At 38.3% G+C, this 23895-nt stretch overlaps 1 protein-coding gene across 1 annotated transcript in view; it reads right to left on the minus strand.

Moving 5' to 3' along the window:
* NUA (nuclear pore anchor) overlaps positions 1–23895 on the minus strand; it is a 129880-nt gene that overhangs the window by 88475 nt on the left and 17510 nt on the right. Inside the window, exons 4-9 of the mRNA XM_077376677.1 lie at positions 16847–16975; positions 16680–16772; positions 16270–16335; positions 5632–5721; positions 5449–5526; positions 5038–5162 (exon numbers count right to left, since the gene is read on the minus strand). Coding sequence (XP_077232792.1) covers positions 5038–5162; positions 5449–5526; positions 5632–5721; positions 16270–16335; positions 16680–16772; positions 16847–16975 — 581 coding nt within the window. The remainder of the gene's footprint in view (positions 1–5037; positions 5163–5448; positions 5527–5631; positions 5722–16269; positions 16336–16679; positions 16773–16846; positions 16976–23895) is intronic.

The following is a 23895-nucleotide window of genomic DNA, read 5'->3' on the forward strand; positions in this document are numbered from 1 at the left end:
GTTTGAGAGAAAGCTATCTCGGGTTGGGTTAGGGTTGGCCTCAACCCTACCCGAGTTGCACCCCTATCTAAAATCCCTCATTTCAGCCTGCACTCGAGTACAAACCACATAAAAAAGGGAGACGCCAAAGATGAGCTTACCATTATGATCTCTAAAGAGAGGACCACAACCAGAGTACTAGGATTACATTTAGAATCAGCATCCGCATTCAACTTTATCTTCAAGCTTCTAAGTTTCAGCAAACTCCCAGAGAGAGCTTTCGCAAGTAGGAGTGAAAGATCTAGATAGCAAGTTGCACCAGGTTGAAACAACCTTAAATATGATATTAGGAGGTTTAGAAACTCCTTCCATATGACACTTACACCTTTCCTTCCAAATCTCCCAAGTGATAAAAGATGGGATGATTTTTAAAGATAAGTCAACATCCAAACCTTTCTTACACCTTGATAAATCAAACCATTGCAGAAGCCTAGCAGAGATAGATTGATTATGCACCAAAGGAACATCTAAACTATTCGCATAATGGCCGCTCCACAAAGCTCTAGCAAGGTCGGTCAACAATAAGCTAATCGAGGGCTTCTTCTTTAGCATCTTCATAGAAAATGCATTTTGAAGGGTTAGGAATAAACATATCATTTACCCTACTGTCTACAGAGATCGCCCTTTCAAAGACTCTCCAGAGGAAGTAGCTGATTTTCAATGGCAAATCCTTCCAAATATACTTGGGCCAATTTTTTAGAGTAGCCTTATTACGAACCACATTCCAAGCCGACCTAGCGAAGAACAAACCCGAGTTGTTGGCCCTCCAAACCAATTTGTCACTAGATGTGTGCGCGCGAGCGTGTTTTTTTTTTTTTGGTGTGTGTTTTTGTTTGTTTGTTTTTTTTTTTTTTGTGGGTCGGGGGGATGATTCCTAATGATAACCATTTGATGCTACTAATAACCCCAATAGGAATAGGAAGATTATATTCCATGGTAGAAAGATTTCATTCACCATCTTTAACATAAAGCTTCAAGTTCAAAGTTCAAACATGCAACCATAGATGTCAAACTTGTACGAGTCATACGAGTCCAACTCGCGAGTTGAGTCGAGTCACTGGGATTTCGAGTCGAGCCGCACGGTTGACTCGCCTCTGTTGAAGACTCGTCTGAGTCATCTGGTGAATCATCCGAGTCGAGTCACGAGTCGTTCGAATCAAGTCATGAGTCGTTCGAATCGAGTCACGGGTCGTCTGTAAAATTATTAAACGATAATGGAAAAAAATAAGAATGATGATGGTTATGCGGTTGAGTACTTTGACATTGAAGATAATTGATGAATGACCGGATAAACAAATTCATAGACCTCTTCATGCGACGACTTATTTTTTTAAACCCAAGTACGTGTTAATTTTATTATTATTGATAAATTTTGAATCATTAATAAATTAGTTGATTATGATTAGGATCTTGACTTTGGAGATTATTGAGTTCTTTCTTATTTCTTTTTGGGAACTTAGATGGTTTGAATTTTTCTTGTTTGGGTAGTTGAAAACTTGGAAATGGAACTTAGAACTTAATTATTTTTGTACAACTTACAAGCATATAGCTATTTATATCTTTGGCTTAGCGCTTTATTTATGAGCTATTGGGTTATATTTTTCACAAGCTTCATCTTTCGATATATAACTATAATTTTTCAACTAAATTTCTATGCTTGTCAAAAACTCTTACAAGTCACGAGTCATAAAATTAAGAAATCGAGTCACGGGTTGACAACTATGCATGCAACATTAGAAACATGGTTAGTAAGAGGATTATCACCAAACCATTTGTCCATCCAAAACAAAACAGTGAAATCACCAATAAATCATATGCTATTATTTGTCCACTCTTCCTTCATATAAAGTATGTCTCCCCAAAGTTTCAAGTCCCCTGCTTTGACAGCCATTAAGTAAAAGCTCTCTCCTTTTAAATACCAAGACTTCATGAAGAAACTCCATAAGTTTGATTTCTGGTGCAGATTATGAATGCTCTCAACTCTGAAAGCACTACAAGAATCCTTTAAGGACTTCATATTGAGAGCAGTTCATCCTAAGGTTAACAAAGCTTGTCCCATGCGACCCAGTGATGCTTTTTACCATGCTCTATAGGTCCAAACAAAAAATTAGCAAATATGCTTTCAAGACGTTCAAGGACCTCTAAAGAAGGCTTAAGGGCTGAAATGATGTAGATAGGCATAGCCGACATCACATTATTGAGTAAAATCAGCTCCCCTCCAACAAAAGAAGCTTTCCTTTCCAGCCACCTAGCTGTCCCCTAACTTTCTCAATAAACTTCTCAAAGTAAATAATTTCATTCTTCCTTTGGACAAGGACGGTCCCAAGTACTCCATAGGTAAACTTTTCGACTCGAAACTTGTTGCCGCCTTTATTATAGTCCTTCTATCCCGAGGGATATTATTAGAGCATTGCAATCGAATTTGAGTAGAGACAAAATTAGGGCCAAAATGCGGCGAAGGCAAATCCTAGTTGACATGGTGCAACGAGATCGAACACTTGGTTGACGCAGCCAAGTAATCAGTTACAGTCATAACTTGGAGTTGGGAGAGTCAAGGAGATTTTACATTCCAAGTCCGATGAGATAATAAACTGACAGAAAATTGAAGTGACGGTTCAAAGATCAATTTCATCAAGATTACCGATTGGATTATGATTAGAAACTCTCACATTATTCATTACTTAATATACTTAGCTGTATACTATACAGTATAGATACCATTCAAAAAAAATACTACATAGTATAAATATACCTTAACATGCTTGGTATACATAGCTTATATTTCTTAATATACTTGGTTGTATGATTGTATCCTATATGTAGTATAAATCTATGATTCGTGCACACGTCGGTTTTTTAGTCTAGACCCGTGTCGACACTGACACGGCTGTGGACACGTGCCGACACGGATTCAGACACGTCCACTGAATTTTCCAAGGCTTTTCTCTGCAACCTTTTAATTTACACTATGTCTTTTAACTTTTTAAAATTTTTAATATACTGTGTGCCAGGCTTGTCTCTGTCATTGTACATTTTATTCACTGTAAAACTTCTTTTTAACTTTTTACTGTGAAAAGCAGAGATATGATGTGATGGGACCAGCTGTCAATACACCTACACTTTATTTATTTACTGTGAAAAGCATTCGTCTTTACAACTTTTTAAATTTTATTTACTGTGAATTACAGATAAGAGGGTTTCTTTTTATATTTTATTTTTGTTAAACGTAGACTTATGAGGTGACAGGTTATCTGAGACAGACAGCACCTGACAGATAGCATCTGTCAACATGAATACATTAAAGTGAGGATAGTACGTTTCAAGGATGTATTTACACTTTCGTGGAGGAACAAGGATTACAGTCATTAGATTCAATTGGACACTATGTTCAGGGAAATGATATCAGCACAACCATATTTTGATATTAGCACAGACTATATTGTCTTCTAGTATTTAAAGACTAGTGAAATCATACAGCACAACCATATTTTGATATTTTCATAGACCATCTTGTCTTTTAGTATTTAAAGAGTTGTGAAAAGGTTATTTACATTTCCCAAAAGCTCTCACAAGACAATTACAGAAGAAAAGATGGCTGGGTTTGTGGAAATATCAAAATATGGGTGTGCTGAAACCATTTCCCTAGATTTAAAATATTGGAATATGAGTGCAAAAGGAAAACCCTTTTCTATGGTTTGTTTTCCTAGAAGGAAAACCCTCTTTTAGTATCCTTCCTCTTAAATTCATAATTTTAGTGTTGGCACTGATTTTTAATATGTGTATGTAGCCGTGTCTAGGGGTGGCAATGGTTCGGTTTCGGTTCGGTTTGACCCCCAAACCGAACCAAACCGAAATTTGAATCGGTTTGGTTTTACCAAACCGAACCGAACCGAAACTGAATTTTCGGTTCGGTTTCGGTTCGGTTCCGCCAATTTTGCCACCATTTACACATAATAATTGCAAATATTCGGTTTCGGTTCGGTTTGATACCCAAACCGAACCAAACCGAAATTTGAATCGGTTTGGTTTAACCAAACCGAAACCGAATTTTCGGTTCGGTTTCGGTTCGGTTCCGGTTCGGTTCGGCCAATTTTGCCACCCCTAGCCGTGTCCCTGTTTCTACATTTTGAAGGGTTGCCGTGTCCGACACTCCGTGTCCGTGTCCACAAATCATAGGTATAAATATAACGTATCATACTTGGCTTACATAGCATATTAGAAACTCTCTCCCTTTTCATTACTTAATAAACTTAGCTGTATACTATATAGTATAAATATACCTTATCATACTTGGTATACATAGCTTATATTTCTTAATATACTTGGTTGTATCCTATATACAGCATAAATATACCTTCTCATACTTGGTACACATAGCGTACATTTCGTATCAATCTTTGACCTTGGTATCTATAGATTAAACATTTCCCAAAAGCGTCGCAAATCATTCCTAAGCATTTCTGAGTGTGTTTCTTGAACGCCGAACACTTCCATGCATGTAACTGCCAATTGTTCTTTCCAGCTTGGTAACTAAGAGATATTTAAAAGACCAAAACCGATTGATCGTGGGACCACGTGCAGAGAACAAAGACATATCACTTTGTAAGACGCAAAAGCTGAAATTCTGCAATTTGGGCATATGGTAACATATTACATGTTTTTTTTTTTGAACAGTTTCGTAACATATTACCAATAAAATATAGAAAACTACAAGTATCCTTGAATTAGGGGAAAATAATAACAGTGCACAACATACAGTGGCAATCATAAGTCATAACCAGTCAAACTTCACGGTAAATAAGAGCTGAATATAGTTCATGTTGTGATGAACAAGCATATCCAGTATTGATGACAAAGCAATCACATAATTGAGAAAGAGAGAGTAATTTTGATTATGATAGCATAATAAATTCAATAGGCTAACATCCAGAAACGAACATAATTGAGAAAGAGAAAGTATTCAAAAGATTGTTTGCTGCTAAATTGCATAAAACCTACATTTGCTCAGCACTTGAATCGCTCCGGAAAGTGCATATTGAAAGAAGGCTACATTCATTAGCCTTCCTAGCAGCCTCAATTTCACTCTCACACTTTTCCAGTTTATCTTTCAAAGCTGCAGCCTCCTACAACCACCAAAGGGAAACCCCTTAGCATCAAAACAACAACAAAAAAATAACTCAAATGCAACACAAATAAGAAAAGATCATGTATGCAAAAAGCCATAGATACATACATGCACATGAAAAATGAAAACCTACTTAATGGAAAAAGATAACAGAAAACAGAATAATAGAGAAATAGATATAATGATGGATAACACCAAAATGAAGAATACAACAAAGAGGCTTTACATCCCCATCCTCCATTTCTCATATTTGATCTAAAGCAAAAACCATAACAACAACATACCTTTTCGATATCATTTCTTGCCGATACTTCCTTCTCAAGTTTCTCTTTATAATCATTTTCAACTTGGCCCAAATGTGTCTGCATATGCATTAAAAATTCAAAACAATCATCAAGCAATTAAAATGATCTGCTGGGACGGTGTACAGTGATTAGCAATCGATTAGCCACACAGAAAAATCTTACTTCCAGTGCTTTAATTACACCCTCAAGTTCTCCTGCCTTTCTGGACCACTCTTCAGAACTCTCTTTGTACAGTTCAACAAGTTTGTTAACCTTCATCAAAGACCGTGAGGAAAAAAATTAACATGAATAGTCATAATTGATGAAACTATTAAAAAAAATAGTAGGTTTATTACATCAGTCCTCAAGTAAATTGATAGACATCAACAAAAAAGAAAATTGCATTGCGCATTTAAGAAGGATATTGTGAAACAAATTACAAGGTTTGCTTCTAAAATAACCAAGCTAACATTGACAAAATCAGAAAGAAACTGACCAGCTTTAGGCAATAAAAGCACAGATCCTTCATGTCAAGAACCAACCAAAAGAAGTAAAAAAGAATAATGCAGGAATCTGAAAATGGATAGGGAAAGTTTCAAAAGTTCTCAGAACTATTCGTTGTAGCAAGTTTAGAAAGACACTAAACAAAGAGCCAGCCAAGCCAGGTGATAAAAAAGACATCCCATTCGCTGGCACAAATGGTATTGAATTAACCATAATTTCACCCGTCTAATGGTACCAAGTCCCCATAATTCAACTACATTATTTTTCAGCCGTCTTATTTGACCTCCTAGGATGGTTACAAACAAGTCAGGTGAGATGTACTCTTGCTTCCCAAAGGGCAAGAACAATGAGGAAACAACCAGAAATAAAGAAAATCTGTACCAAACCAAACAGAGAAACTTACCTTACCCACTGTGGCTTATAGTTTCCAATTATGGTTAGAACTACCCTGCATAAACCTGGATAAAAAATATCTCTATCAATACTAATTATTATTATAATTACTACTAGGGTCCTGACAAGAGCAAATTAGGGTCTTGGTCACTCAACAACTCCCACCCCCCACCGCCTGCCTTCCCTCTCCACCCCTCAGCCGTGGCTTTTAAATTTTAAATATCAAATATGGTTAGGAACTCTCCTTCATAAACGTGGATAAAAACAACCCTATCAATACTAATTAATATTCTAATTACTACTAGGGAGCAGACAAGAGGAATTCGTGTCTTGGTCTCTCAAAGACCAAGTCCCAAAACCCTAACGGTTTCTTCGCTTTTTCCAAGAGTTTTGGACCATCTTTAATCTAATCTATGCAAGTAATCGAAGATTCTTCTATTGTCATGGCACTAATAGAGCGTTTAATGAGCCCTTTATCTGACTTTAGGTGGATTAGTCTTATTGGGACAGTATACAAAATCATCTCCAAAGTTCTCTCCATTAGAATAAAAAAAGTTGGGTTGCTTCTAATCAGAGTGATTTGGGTGTGGGTAAAATTTTCTTGATGCCATTGTTGTTGCTAATGATTTATGGTGCATGGGTAAAGGTACAAGTGCCAAAATTCGACATGGGTACCGATTGTCAGATTCGACTACACTCAAAAAAAGGTTACATGATAATATGGTTAAAAGCAGTAATATAGTGGGAATTTTGGTAGGTTAAGTACATATAATTTTTTGTTTCCATATAAAAAACTTACTATTGAAACAATGATGGTGAAAAAAAAACAAACTCCAAACTTAAGATAATTGTAAATTTGTTGCAGTATTACTGAAAAAAATAGATTAAAGAGTATCGCAGTGAATCCTAAAGTATCGGAATCCGATTGTATCCAACACAGGTACATCGCCCATTCTGAATAATCCATGCAACATAGAATATGATAGGTTGGATGGCCATTGCTCTCGTGCACTTAAGAAAAAATGGGTTTTAGTCTCAAATGCTATGATTTGTGGACACGGACACGGAGTGTCCGACACGGCAAACTCCAAAAAGTTACAAACGGGGGCACAGCTAAAATAGAAAGTGCATAAAATCATGATTTGTGGACACGGATTTGTGTGCCGAGTTTCAACACGGATACGAGGTATCTGACATAGCAACTTTAAAAATTTAGAAATAGTGTCACACTCATACACATACATACATATGAAGTTACTGACACTTCTAGCAGTACACTTAAAAGTGTCTAAAGGAGTGTCGACACGTGTGGATACGGTGTCGTGTCGGACACGACACGTGTGTCGGGAATAAATTCAAAGTGTCGGCCAAAGCATAGCTCAAATGGAAAAACTCGTGCCACGTTGATGGAGTAAAAAGAGGTAGGGGCAGACCGAAAACAACTTGGGTAGAAACAGTCAGGAAAGACTTGAGGGCTAGGAATATAACAGAAAACATGACCTTGAATAGGATAGAACGGAAGAAATTGATCCATGTGGACGAACCCAACTAGTGTCAGGATTAGACTTAGTCAATTTGAGACGGGTAGATCCTTCCACCTTCTTCATGAAAATTTTCTAAAGCATTCATTAGCCGACCCCAACTAGTTTGGGGCAAAGGCTTAGTTGAATTGAGTGGAGTTGAGTCTCATATGGAAAAAATGGACTCAATGATGTATCTCCACAGTTCAATTTCCCACTGTAATTAATAGAGGACAATTTCTTCACTTTTTTGCTTATAGGGTTCCTAAAACATGACCTTGGATAGGAATTTAACCTTTCGAATACTTTTTTTGGCATCTAGCTTATCTGTCAAGCTAAAGCAGCCAGAGAGAGTGCATTATCATGTTGTCGAAGTTTGCGGGCATAGAGCTTTCGGCTTTGAACTATCTAGGGAGCCCTATTTGTACTTGGTGTGTGGACTTCACCCTCCAGAAATCAACCAGTTGCTAAATTGTCCTCTATTCTTTGGCTAGTTGTATGGTGTCTTTGGGATGTTTATGGGTGAGTCCACCCATGGGTTAGAGTAGAGTTGTGCAAAGGTTGGTGGCTATCCTGGCCCGTGAGTGATATCGCTCAAGAAGCTAACGAGTATCAAGGCCAAGCTCATTCCACCGGACGCTGACTTGCCCCCCTCTCTTTAGCTCGCCTGGTCAATGCTGCATGTCATCCCTACGCCACCCACCATGACAATATAAGCGCACAAAAAAATTTTAGACACAAGTCCTTCGTCTATGGAATCGGCGTTCGTCAATTGGGAGTCAATGTGGCATCCATGCCTCAGCCTTCACTTACAAGACGACAGCCTGTGTCCCTGCTACTAGGATCAACTACAAGAATGGATTCAGCCAAGACTAGAGACATGGGAAAGTATATATTTCTCTCCCCCATGCAAGATCACCCTCCTAATGGCCTCTTTATTTAACATCCCACTTACTTTCTCTCCATGTGTAGAATATCTTCCTTTATGTTGTGAAGCGAAATGAGAGGATCCATCAGAACTTCCAAAAGAAATGATGACCCCAAATTTAGGAGAGTTTACTTGATGAACTAGGAGCGGGTGTCTCAACCAAAGAACATTGGGCTGCAACATGCGACTCTCTTAGCCAAATGGTCGTGAAGATTTTTCAATCTTAAGAGTTACGATATTAGGTGATTTACTATAAAGTCTTTGCATTTAGGTGAATGGATTTATGGTCGATCCCCCACAAGGAATTCTAAGAAAATATAATTCAAAACGCGGCATCTCCATTTTGATTTGAATCTGTTTTCATTAAAGATCTCCAAACCACGGTGTTCATGATTGTTCAAGTAGACAGATTGAGGAAAAACGATGGGTTGAATACCAATTATGGGCTTGATAAATGGTGTGGAGACCCTATAGAGTGATCGGAAGAATCGGACTATCGAGCAAGAAACCATAGCCTCTGATTACTTTTATTGACAAGAAAATTGGACAAATGAACAATGAAGGAAAATCATACACATGCTTAGATGAAGAGGTTACAGTTAATTGAATCGACATGGGATGCGAGACTGTTCAATTCCCACCTAGATACCTTGGGCTTCCACTTAAGAAGAGAGGCCTCACGGAGCATGAATGGGATCAGGGCAGTGGAGCAAATGGAGACTCTAACTCAAATCATTGAGAGTTGAGTACCGATATTTTTCAAGTAAAATAATAATTACTAAGGTTACTTTAGCCAACACCCCAACTTCTTCACCAATCAATGATTACAATTCTCTTGATGAGCATTAATAGAATTAAAAAAATACAAAGAGATTTCTTATGGAATTAAATTACTCCCCACCCCATCCGAACCTACCCACCCACCCTCTTCGAGGGCCTCGTTTAAAAACTTTCATTTTATTATTTGGACCTTAATGTGTAAAAGTAAGCAGGAAAAGGAAATTATCAAAAGAGGGGCATGGAGATTACGGATGGGGTCCACATTTTCAGGGCCTCTTCATTATGGAATTCCAGAAAATAAAAACAAATTCAGCTCTAATGTCCTGTGATTTTAATGTGATATTGGTTTTGTTAAAGTATAAAAGATAAATAACGCCTTTCTCCAACAGCTTAAGCTTTTGGAGAAGTTGGTAACTTTACATCGTATCAGAGCCATGGGTGAAGAAAGGTAGGTTTTCTTCTTCTTTCCCTAAACCCTAACCCTTCTTCTGAGTCGTGTTCGTTTCTTTTCTCCACCCACACCCTTCTGAGTTGCGTTCGTTCCTTTTCTCCACTCCCCACCCAACCTTCTTCCGAGTCGTGATCGTTTCTTTTCTCCACCCTTCTGAGTTGTGTTCATTCCTTTTCTCCACTCCTCAAAACCCTAGCCGCACCTCCCAAGCACACAAAACCCTAGCTGCAACCCCTATTCAAAACCCAAACCCTAACCGCACCTCCTCTTCACACCCAAAACCCTAACCGCACCCTCTATTCCAACCTATACACTTTCCAGAGCCCTTCACCCAAGCCCTAACCCTATCCTCTCGTAATGTGAGTTGTTCCCTTCTCGTAGTTTATGTTATTGTTGATTCTGTCGCATATGGATTTTGTTGGTTGGTGTGTTGTTCGTTTCTTCTAAGGGTTATCTTCGTTCATTACTGGTGGTTGTTGTTGAAGGGGGTCGTTTGGTGATTCCTAGATGTTTTCTTTAGTAACTTTATACAGTTGATTGTTCGTTGTGGTAATTGTAGTGGTTGTGAGATTTGATTTATTCCTTAAGGTGTTGGTTGTTGTCTTTTTTGGCGATTGGTAGTGCTTTTGTTATGGCTTCTGAGGATCAAACCTCCCACCAAACTGCTGCCCCCGACTTGATGAGGCCCGTTCTTCGATTTCTACGGGCCAATCAAGTAATTCGCATGTGGAACCCCCCTTCAGATGACGTCCATCAGGTTAGATGGGACAAATTATTTATCTCCGTGGAAGATGGCCGTATATACTTATCTCCTTGGACATAGAAAAATACGTTTTCTAGAACGTGTACCGCCAGCTACTACTGATCTGCAGTATGATCAGTGGCGTGAAGATGATGCCGTTGTTAGATCATTTCTCTGGGGTTGTATGGAACCCCCTATAGCTGCCTCCTTGATGTATCTTCAGTCCTCGAAGGAGGTTTGGGACAAACAGCCACAATGTATTCTGGGGCAGATAATCATATGCGTATTTGTGATCGTTTATCAGAATGGTTTAGACTTCAGAGGGGAGACAAGTCGGTGAGTGGCCACTACATGGACTATCTCGCACTCTGTTAGGAACTTGATCTATTGCAGCAGTTTACAACTGATCCAGTCGTTCTCAAGAAACGACAGGAGGAGTTGCGTGTTGTCCGTTTTCTTGACTCGTTAGGGCCTCACTATCTTCAACTCCGACAGCAGATTGTGAGTTCCCCACCCATTCCCACCCTGGTGGATGTTTTTTCGAGGGTTCAACGTATGCGGGTGACTCAGCATCCTGAGCCGATAGTTGATAGTTTGGGCAGATACCATTACTTGCATGTTCAAAGCGGCTATAACTTCCCCACCTACCGTTCCATACTATAATGAGCTCTAAGATGGTCGGGGTATGGTCACTATAACGTTCCATGTCGTGGTTTTAAATTTCTACGAAACCGACACGAAACGACCGAAATATTTCCATATTCATTCCCATCGAAACGCATAAAAAAATTGTAAGTGTAACATTGGTATACTATGTTAGTATGTATTACATAATTATATTTATATAAATTGCATGTGAAATGTGGTGCATGTATTTTGTATATATATTTATATGAACTACATATGAATTTTGGTATCTACTAAATCATGAAACATGTGTGGCAGTGCATGTCATTAGGTGTTTGATGGTTTTAAACCATTATGGATGGCTGTCTTGCTCACACGATGTTTTCTAAATGAGAATTTCTCCTTATTTCGACCTTTCCTGCATGTTTTTGTTTTTTTTTTTTAATGGTGAAAAGATATTATTAATAAGAATAGACCGAGAAGGTCTAAAATAAAAGTACAAGAAGAGGGAAAGGCATAGCCTCAACCCATATTGAGGAAGAGAATTGAACAACTCGATGCTTTCTCTAGATACCCATTTGCAAGTCTGCTCGCCTCATCATTTGCTGAGCGCTTGATATTGTGGACGGACAAAGATGCCCCATCCACCCAATCGTGGATTTCATCAAAGGAGGCAAATCTCCAAGGAATTAGATATGTTCCTTTGAGCCACCTGATGACATTCAACGAGTTGCCTTCAATTTCCACCTTTTTCCAAATCTGTACTATGTAAAAGTTTAATTCCATGGCGAACCGCTCTCACTTCCAACTCATTTGAGTTTGTTATCCCTATTGGCCTGAGTAAGCCCATAGTACCATCCCTTGGTCATCTCTTAGGAGTTCCCCGGATTCCAGATAGGCCCGGATTTCCAATACTAGACCTGTCAAAGTTGAGTTTAAGAAACCCGTACGGGTGTGGCTCTTTGGCTTAAAGTCATGGGTATGCTCCCCAGCTTAGTTATAAATTCCGTTCCGGTCGCCGTTCCGTTTTGGCTACTGGAACGGAACGTTCCGGTGTTCCGGCCGTTTCGTTCAGCGTTCCGGTCGAAACTTTCCGTTCCGGTTGAAAAAAATAGTTAAAAATATGAAAAAAATCCTTAAAAATTAGAAATTGTTAGAAAAATATAAGAAACACTTAAATGAACTAAAAGACATATTTATTACTTAAAAACCAAAGTTTAATAACAAAAAGACAAAAAATGCCCTCCTAACAACTACAAAACAGTCACAAAATGAGGGCAAATGTGTAAAATACACTCCCCAACAGCCATAAATGAATTTATGTAATTTTTTGGATTTTGTTTTTTTTTTGAATTTTTTTGTAAAAAGACGAAAAATGCCCTCCCAACAACTATAAAACGGTCATAAAACGAGGGCAAATCTGTAAAATACACTCCCCAACCGCCTTAATGGCATTTTTGTAATTTTTTTTTTTTTTATTTTTTTTGAATTTTTCCGCATTTCCGGCCGGAACAGTGAATTCCGGACATTCCGGCCGGAAACCGGAATTCCGACCGGAATGACCGGAACGGACCGGAATTCCGGCCGGAACGGCAAATATGCCCATTCCGTTCCGGAATCCAGTCCGGAACCGGAAATCCGGTCCGTTCCGGCCGGAACGGAACGGAATTTATATCTATGCTCCCCAGTGACGCGAGTTCGAATCCCCTGGGCTTACCCGATGCACGTTGTTTACGGGTGATTGCGCACATCCGTAGGGAATAGTCCCACCCTAAAAATTGGGTGGGGATACCTATTGTCATCAAAAAAAATTGAGTTTAAGCAATCCTTGATCCGGCGGCTTCCATTCTTGGATGAGACTTTGGTCTTCACTAGCCTCAGTGCAAATTACTTTCCATCCATACCATAGATCATATGCTGATATAAAGGCGAACTACGGAAGCATTTTTACCCATGTGCTTGTGATTGCAATGATTTTGTTGAAGAGAAATAGCGGCCTCCATGAAACTCCCTTGAAGACTCGCGCATTTCTTTCTTTCCATAGAACCCATATGGTTGCAAGAAAGGACACATGCCATAAAACTTTTCACTTTTGCTTCCACGTTACCGTACCCCAACATCCCAAGCAATGCTTGGCCTTTCCTGAAGTTTCATCTTTAAATTCTATCATTTGCATAGGTTTTTATATGTTTGCGTGATTTTACAGTATTTCCACCAAAATTTTCAACTAAAACCCGAAATGTTTCTATTTCCATGGCAACCGAAATCGAAACTGAAACCAAATTTAAAACCTTGGTCACTCCTTCTTAGAGATTATGTATCCTAAAAAGTTTCAACTGAATTTGAGTCTCATTGCATACCTCCATGGAGTGTATGTGGAGCCTTCAATTGTTGAGGATGAAGAAATTTGGGCTTTTGACTCATCTCATAGGCTTTCATTTTTATTTTATTTTTGAATGGAGAAATTTCTTTAAGGAGAAAAAACATACACCGTGCTAAGAACTAAACATACTAAAATTGTGGCAATGCCCCCTCCCTAGATCGAGAAATGATCGCTAGCCACCAGCTCCATACATTGGACACCTTCACATGCCAAAGAATCCGCATCAGAGTTAGCATCTCTCCCAATCCCAATGTAAGTTAAGAATGCTTGAACAACTCAACAGAGCTCCGACATCTCTTCAATCGTATTTGCCAACATCCATGGAAAGACCAGCCCATATCCATTCCAAATCATCACACATTGAGGGGATCCTCTTCAACAAAAAAGTGAACCGCAAAAAGTTGTAAGAAGCTTAATTCCTTGACAAAAAGCAAAAATTTCCGCTTCAATGAAATCCTTTCCCCAACTATTCTGAGGACCAATGCAACAACACCTATCTAACCAAGATTGACAACGTTTGACCCATCAAAATTCAGCTTGAGAGCTCTAAGAGAAAATGATACCAATGGGGGAAAACCCTATCATGAATCTCAGAACTTTGAGATAGAAATCCCACATCTTTCTAAGCTCATACACCCCAACCCCATGGAAGCACTTAAGGAGGATCGCCCACCAAACTATAGTCTTGAGAATGATCCTTGAGACAGTACATTGCCTCCTTGTTTTTTTTTTTGGAATATCCTTTTACTATGTTCTTTGAGCTTTACCTCTTGACAGACAAGGAGCAATTTATACAGAGCCAAAATTTCAGCTTTACCCAAATACAACAACCAAACAGACAAAATGAAACTCCAAACAATATGAATAGTAATAGAATGAATAGGCAAATGGTCTAAAAATTCCTTTTCCCACTTCATACATGACATGATACATTGGCCAATTGTAAAAATTATGACTAGCCTTAACCTACCCATCGATCTGGGACAAAACTGCCTCCCATGGGATAGTGGATTTTCACTATTAGCAATCAAATGAAGACTAGCAGGATATGCACTATGACTGCTTGCAAATTTTGTGATTAGAATTGAGAATCGTTCCCACCTGTTCATCCCGTGTCCATAGACAACATTCATCTAGTGACAAGGACGGAATGAAAATAATTTTAAAAATTGATCCAAAAAATGTCAATAGTGGAAATGGTTTCGCAGACAAATGGGTGATAAGAGAAAAAAGTCCATGGGAAATTCTGTTTCTCTGGCTTAGCAAACATAAAGACCTTAAGTCTGGCGTATTATCTAGCCTAAGGTAGATACTTCAGTCAATCATTATCGAACTCTCAGAGCATGTCTTAAAAGTGGATTGCTTCATTTGTATCCCCTTAAACGTACTTGTTCATGACTGGTGGGATATGTAGGGATTTCTCTAAGTCCCAAAGAAAAAAGGGCATGTGTTGTAAACTGTCTCCTGGTTATATGAAACTCAGCATTGGCAAAAGTAGGAAATTAATTAATAATGGAAATGCAAAGAGCAGATTGATGGCAATGTAGCTGTTATTACGGACTCTTCAGTGGTTGTAGTTTTCTCATGTGAAGATCTTCTGAGTTAAGGATTTTATTTTTTTATTTTTTTTTGAATGGTCAAAGTTTCATTTAAAAACAGACTGAGATGGTCTTAGTTAAAGCAAATTACTGACTCATCAAGGGTTGTAGTTTTTCCTTATGTAGTATAATCGGGTGATTATCATGCAAATGATGCTGAAGTAAAAATGTTTTGGAGCAGGTTCAAGTTTTTTGGCAGAATTGAGTCTTTCCTAAGTGTGGGTCAAAGGTTATTCTATGCTGGTAATCAATTGGCTAAAGAAATGGGATTGTCCCTTTGGTATTCACTGACTATTTGAAGGAAACCCCAAGTTCTGTCAAGATATTTGAAGTTAGCACCCACCAGTTCCCATTGGTATTCACTGACTATTTCAAGGAAACCCCAAGTTCTGTCAAGATATTTGAAGTTAGCACCCACCAGTTCCCATATTCATGGGGAAGGAAATTTTCCCAAGGTATAATTTCTGGCCCTCGAAACCAAACTTATTCTAGCAGAATCAATGAAAGGAAGAAAAAACCATGATCTCATGTAACAAATAAAAACACATTGTTTGTTCAAGAGAAAAGACTAGTAAATGTTATCCCAACCAATGGAAAAAATATATACCAACAACTGCACACACCCATAAGGCTAACCAAAACCAACTTTTTCTGATTAGGTATTGCAACCTGATTACAAGAAAGAAAATTAATAACTTAACCAGTGACACAGAAACCTAAGATTAGGGATAGATAACTTCCAAACTGTACCAACTCATAATCCATTTGAAGAAATTATATTCTTCCTCTCAAGACTACACTAATCACAGCAGCACTAAATTAATCATGCAATAGACAAGATTCCGATATTTAGAAAGCTCCAATTTGAAATATAATTGTTTCCTGTCAATCTTACAGTTGATAGCTCAGCAGAGAAGTGCTCTTCGTTAGCCGCAGCAGTATTTTTAGATGAGCATAATTCCTGCATTGAGGAAATACAGCAAATGGATAAGGTAAGATCGTGGTTTTAAATTTCGGATTTTGGTTGGGACCGAAACCAAAATCACATGAATCCGAAATTTCAGCAAGAGTCCAAAATTTTGGAAAAAATATTATTTTTAAAATTTTTTTTTCTAAAATTACGTTTTCAGAAATTTTGGCCAAATAATGATATTCGTTTTTTTTTTTTTAAGGATTTCGGACAAAATTTCGGTATTTCGTCTGAAATTTCGGTTTCGGATATGTCTGAAACCGAAATTTTAAACCTTGGGTAAGATACAGAACAAGACATGCAAATTGATGTACTCCAGCTAGAACAAATCATACCTCTTGGGCTGATGTCAGTTTCAATTCTAGTTCCCTGACTCTTTCTTTGTTCCACTTTAAAGCACTTGAACAATCATTAACTCGTTTCTCAACCTGAAAGACAAAATTAGAAAATGGTTCAAAAACTTCTGACATCAGTAGCCTGGAGAAAATGGTCACATACTTACACCAACAAGTTTAGCCGTCATATCTGCCTCAAATTCAGTGTGTGCTTTGCGAAGTTCAATGAGACTGTTTAGTTTCGCTGTTAACTCATCATTAAGCCACACGTTATGTCTCTCAATAAGTTCTTTCTCCTGTCCAAATATGAATCGCAAAATATGACATCAAAGTCATGTAACAATTAATTGCATCCATTTTCAAGTAAAACAACATGAAAACACTCACGAAGTATGGCCACATATTAAGCACCTTAAGCTTATGTGATGCAAGAAACTGCATAATAAACTACGATACAAAAAAGAGGCATTAAACTAGATTTGAGTGAAAAAGATTCTTCCATCCCATGATAGAATTGTAAAGATGTATCTTGGGCTTTGTAGAAAAAGGTGGGGTTGGAGGTATCTTGGGCAATAGGGGGTTGGAGGTCTTTGTAAAGATTATCTAGGTCTGGTATCTTGGGCTTACTCGGGTCCTATTGGTAGAAGTGACTCATCTGAAGCGGAACTCGGAGCGGCATATCATGGGATAAAGCATCTGAGTAGAGAGGTTTATGATAGGGTGATAGTGGAAGGTGATTCCTCCAATGTTATTAGTTGGCTTTCGGGGAGAGTGGTTCCTCCTTGGAGATTCCTTAGCTACTTTGAGGAGATCTCTGATCTTACCTCAGTCTCTTCTATTGTGTTTAAGCAAGTTAGGAGATCAGCTAATGGTGAAGCTGACTCCCTTGCTAGATCGGGGGTTCATAGACTGGGGTTGGAGTGGTTTGACTTTCTCCCTCCGTGAGCTGTTTTGTTTTGATGTTTTCTTTTTTTCTTTGTAATCCATTGTATTCCTTGAGGACCATCTCGGTTCTCTTTTTCAATATATTGCCATTTCAAAAAAAAAAAAAGAATTGTAAAGATGTACTGCTTGGCAGGATGTTAAGACCATAATTATTCCAAGATAAACTGCCCTGCCTTTGTCACGACTTTGACCCACAAAATGGCCTAAGGATGTACGTGTGTGAATATCATTATATATACATATCATCATATATGCATATGTTAGAATGTAAATATTTGATAATATAGGGTAGTTTGGATCATTTCAAAATATATACATATAGGGTCGTTTGGTCAGTTTTTTATTGTTGTTTTGTTTTGCGGTTTAAATGTCATTTGACCCATGCTTTTAATAGTGGAAAATGTCCATCCAGCCTAATTCCCCCCTTCTGTTATTTTCATCCTTCTTCTCATCCTTAATTTTTCTTTAATTTGTCCAACATGATAACATAGTGGATTGCGAGTAAAGGTATCCCTTCTTGTTCTTGTGAAATCCCTCGAATTCCTCTTCTGGTTCCTTTTCTTCTTATCAAATCTTTCTCATTTCTTCTTTGAACTTCATTTCAAATCCCTAATGTGTCCTTTCTCTACTGTCAGCCCATGTTTTCCTTTTTATTTGCCTTATCCCTTCTTTCGGCCTATTTTTCTCTATTCAAACCCCTAACTTCAAAACCACTTTTAGTAGTTGCATCTCTCACTTGTTTTGTTCAATTTTTTTTGCTACAATACACATCCTTAAGTTAGTGCAGGTTAGCAAAAGCATGGTAACTTAACTTACGTGCATGTTGTAAGCATCATAACTCTGTCTCACTCTTTCTTGATCACCCCCAAATACAAAGAAAAACCTTGACCTACCAAACGCGATTTGTAGCGCTCTTTACTCCCATCAGATTGAGTTTTGACTATCAGAAATACATCGTTCTCCAATGGCATTGGTTATGACGAGGCATTTGCTCCATGTTGCCAAGATGGCAACAGTTTGTACTCCTATTGTGGTTGCATCTAATGGCACCCTAATTTTTTCTTTTTCTTTTTTCTTTCCTTCTTGTTCTTACCTGAACTTGTTTCCACCAAGCTATCCAATGGTAACTTCATACTTTCAAAGGGTTGGATCCTTATAGCTCGTGGACAAGATTGTAAAAGTGAACAGGAGAAGCGAAAGAGGGAAGAGGAGACTTTCGTATACATCCGCATCAAAATGAAGCTATTTAATCAAAATCTATTTAAGGCGCTTACAAGCATCTCAGTATAAAGTAACAAAAATATCTTCTTTTTATTTATAGCCGTTCTGAATAAAGTGGGAAAAGTCAAAGCAAAAGTCGTTTCTTCATACCACTTATCCAACCCGAAAAGGTAGCCACATATCCAATATCATATATAAATCCACCGATGGAAGACTTATATCCTTGGTTCTAAGTACAAAAAATATGTGATCCTTCCAAATTCGATCACCCAAACTGGAGACATTTGCCTTGATTTTGTATTTTTGTGATGATGATTTTGGCCCTAAGATTGTCAGAATTGGATATGATTATGCACAATCCTTATGCTCTGAATGGCAAGTCCACCACCAACCCTCTTAGACAATGCACAATCCTTAGCTATCAAAGGAAAATTTTGACTCCTTATGCTCTGAATGGCAAGTCCACCACCAACCCTCTCAGACAAATTTGATGTCGATTTACAAAGTGAACTTCTTTGATTAGGGGAGCATCAGCCCAAGGAGAATTCCAATGAACTTTTTCAAATTTTTTTTCAAAGGGGCATGAATACTATAAATGGATAGAAAATCGGCAAAATTGCGACTCCTTATGTTCTTAATTCAAAGCCCACCAACCCTGTTAGAAAAACAAACTTTATTCTAGTTTACAAGGTGAACTTTCATGGTATGGGGGAAGTCATCGTTTCAAAGAAAATCCATATGAATTTATTTGATTGGGCAGACAGAAAATAACCAAAAATGTCACATTAAGGCACCTGTACATGATTAAGCCTACCGGGAAGGTAAAGATATTAACCTTCCTAATTTTCCAACATAGCTGCCATCCGTTCCACCATCAGGTCCCAATCATGATGACTTATATCACCCTTTCTAGTGAAAGGCTTAAGTAGCAAAGAAAGAAAAACTCACAACCATGGACAGAGATCAAATTAGTAGTCAACTCCTCACCAATATTAATTACACGTAACAACAATTTAATCCAATTAATCCTTCGCCCCATGGATTCTTCTATAAAAACGAGAAGATGTTTATGTTCTTGCTTGATTCACAGTGGCTTCAGCCACAATAATTGCGTCAACAACATATTAAGCTGGAAAACAATCATATCACCAAGATCTACTTGAATTCTGCAAAAGAAATCCACCTCATAGGCCTTAAAGAAAGTAGACAAACAACTCAGCCAGTAGAGAGAAAAGAATCCCTACATGAAAAAGAATCCCTGCATGAGAGAGAAGATTGATGACATCCAGTGATTAGTCTGCAAGGCTACCTCCCTTCAGCTCCCACACAGTTGCATTGTGGTCTGTCTTTGTCTCTTCTATCATAGTTTTCCGCAGAATCTCCAACACTGTCTATATTTTAAGTTACATAGTTGCATCACTTCCAATACCAATCTCCAAGCCTCTTGATTCATCGTTCCAATGTTACCATTAACGCGATTTCTCCCTCCTCTCCCTCTGATTTCTCAGTTTGCTCTCCAGAAAATCCTTTACACCAACATCCTCACAAATCATCTCTTCTCCACTTTCATCATCATCGTCATTGTTCTCTTCATCAACTATACTGCGATCATAGTTTTCAATTTCAATTTCCTGAACCATGACATTTTCAACCACCTTAGAAACAGAATCATTTCCCTCTTTTAAAGGAAATCTCTCATTGACAATCTCATCCTTGCAGCCTCCATCTTTCAATGTAATCACTGGAAACTCTAAAGGCTTCTCAGGCCAGTCCTTGAAGAAAGAGTTCAAAATCATGAACCTGAAAACTTGCAATATATGGCTCTTATCCCACTTTATATCCCTACTCAGTAGCTTCTCCAAAAGGTTGGCTTCCTAATGTCTGAGTTGGGTGCTTGCAATGGCTCATAATCTAACCTTTGCCTTTTGGAACGCTGGTTGTGTCGGCAAATGCTTAAATCTTTTATTAAACTTGTTTTGGAATCTGCCCATCTTATTCCCAACACGGCTTTGATCTTCTATTTCATAAGCTTTGTCTTCCTCATCCAATAGGTAGTTTGGTGGCAACACAGCAACTTCAACGCCTAACTCCGCCTGTTTGGCTACGATTTCCTTGAGTTGCTGTAGGAAAATTTTCATGTGTTATGACAGATTTGCATTTAAGTGGATATTAATTTCCACGCACTCGGAGTGTCAAAACAATCTGAGAGGAAATCATAGATATAGCCTTCAAATAGAGAAAACAATGATGTATAAATTATTATTTTTTGAAAATTAACAATGATGTATTGTCGAAAAACCAACGTATCGTCGGCAAACTCGCGGATTTGTCTTCCTCATCCAATAGATAGTTTGGTGGCAACTCAGCAGAAAAAAATAATCAATAGTACAAAAAAATACTCGCCGAATTTTAGGTGGAGAGAGTGAGAGAGAGGTGGTGGAAGTTGGAAGGATGGAGGAGGCGACGTAACAACAATTTAATCCAATTAATCCTTCGCCCCATGGATTCTTCTATAAAAACGAGAAGATGTTTATGTTCTTGCTTGATTCACAGTGGCTTCAGCCACAATAATTGCGTCAACAACATATTAAGCTGGAAAACAATCATATCACCAAGATCTACTTGAATTCTGCAAAAGAAATCCACCTCATAGGCCTTAAAGAAAGTAGACAAACAACTCAGCCAGTAGAGAGAAAAGAATCCCTACATGAAAAAGAATCCCTGCATGAGAGAGAAGATTGATGACATCCAGTGATTAGTCTGCAAGGCTACCTCCCTTCAGCTCCCACACAGTTGCATTGTGGTCTGTCTTTGTCTCTTCTATCATAGTTTTCCGCAGAATCTCCAACACTGTCTATATTTTAAGTTACATAGTTGCATCACTTCCAATACCAATCTCCAAGCCTCTTGATTCATCGTTCCAATGTTACCATTAACGCGATTTCTCCCTCCTCTCCCTCTGATTTCTCAGTTTGCTCTCCAGAAAATCCTTTACACCAACATCCTCACAAATCATCTCTTCTCCACTTTCATCATCATCGTCATTGTTCTCTTCATCAACTATACTGCGATCATAGTTTTCAATTTCAATTTCCTGAACCATGACATTTTCAACCACCTTAGAAACAGAATCATTTCCCTCTTTTAAAGGAAATCTCTCATTGACAATCTCATCCTTGCAGCCTCCATCTTTCAATGTAATCACTGGAAACTCTAAAGGCTTCTCAGGCCAGTCCTTGAAGAAAGAGTTCAAAATCATGAACCTGAAAACTTGCAATATATGGCTCTTATCCCACTTTATATCCCTACTCAGTAGCTTCTCCAAAAGGTTGGCTTCCTAATGTCTGAGTTGGGTGCTTGCAATGGCTCATAATCTAACCTTTGCCTTTTGGAACGCTGGTTGTGTCGGCAAATGCTTAAATCTTTTATTAAACTTGTTTTGGAATCTGCCCATCTTATTCCCAACACGGCTTTGATCTTCTATTTCATAAGCTTTGTCTTCCTCATCCAATAGGTAGTTTGGTGGCAACACAGCAACTTCAACGCCTAACTCCGCCTGTTTGGCTACGATTTCCTTGAGTTGCTGTAGGAAAATTTTCATGTGTTATGACAGATTTGCATTTAAGTGGATATTAATTTCCACGCACTCGGAGTGTCAAAACAATCTGAGAGGAAATCATAGATATAGCCTTCAAATAGAGAAAACAATGATGTATAAATTATTATTTTTTGAAAATTAACAATGATGTATTGTCGAAAAACCAACGTATCGTCGGCAAACTCGCGGATTTGTCTTCCTCATCCAATAGATAGTTTGGTGGCAACTCAGCAGAAAAAAATAATCAATAGTACAAAAAAATACTCGCCGAATTTTAGGTGGAGAGAGTGAGAGAGAGGTGGTGGAAGTTGGAAGGATGGAGGAGGCGACGTAACAACAATTTAATCCAATTAATCCTTCGCCCCATGGATTCTTCTATAAAAACGAGAAGATGTTTATGTTCTTGCTTGATTCACAGTGGCTTCAGCCACAATAATTGCGTCAACAACATATTAAGCTGGAAAACAATCATATCACCAAGATCTACTTGAATTCTGCAAAAGAAATCCACCTCATAGGCCTTAAAGAAAGTAGACAAACAACTCAGCCAGTAGAGAGAAAAGAATCCCTACATGAAAAAGAATCCCTGCATGAGAGAGAAGATTGATGACATCCAGTGATTAGTCTGCAAGGCTACCTCCCTTCAGCTCCCACACAGTTGCATTGTGGTCTGTCTTTGTCTCTTCTATCATAGTTTTCCGCAGAATCTCCAACACTGTCTATATTTTAAGTTACATAGTTGCATCACTTCCAATACCAATCTCCAAGCCTCTTGATTCATCGTTCCAATGTTACCATTAACGCGATTTCTCCCTCCTCTCCCTCTGATTTCTCAGTTTGCTCTCCAGAAAATCCTTTACACCAACATCCTCACAAATCATCTCTTCTCCACTTTCATCATCATCGTCATTGTTCTCTTCATCAACTATACTGCGATCATAGTTTTCAATTTCAATTTCCTGAACCATGACATTTTCAACCACCTTAGAAACAGAATCATTTCCCTCTTTTAAAGGAAATCTCTCATTGACAATCTCATCCTTGCAGCCTCCATCTTTCAATGTAATCACTGGAAACTCTAAAGGCTTCTCAGGCCAGTCCTTGAAGAAAGAGTTCAAAATCATGAACCTGAAAACTTGCAATATATGGCTCTTATCCCACTTTATATCCCTACTCAGTAGCTTCTCCAAAAGGGTTGGCTTCCTAATGTCTGAGTTGGGTGCTTGCAATGGCTCATAATCTAACCTTTGCCTTTTGGAACGCTGGTTGTGTCGGCAAATGCTTAAATCTTTTATTAAACTTGTTTTGGAATCTGCCCATCTTATTCCCAACACGGCTTTGATCTTCTATTTCATAAGCTTTGTCTTCCTCATCCAATAGGTAGTTTGGTGGCAACACAGCAACTTCAACGCCTAACTCCGCCTGTTTGGCTACGATTTCCTTGAGTTGCTG

Source organism: Tasmannia lanceolata, unplaced genomic scaffold (assembly GCF_043159265.1).
Source record: "Tasmannia lanceolata isolate RefF3 unplaced genomic scaffold, GAP_Taslan_0.1 ptg000002l, whole genome shotgun sequence".
NCBI lineage: Eukaryota > Viridiplantae > Streptophyta > Magnoliopsida > Canellales > Winteraceae > Tasmannia > Tasmannia lanceolata.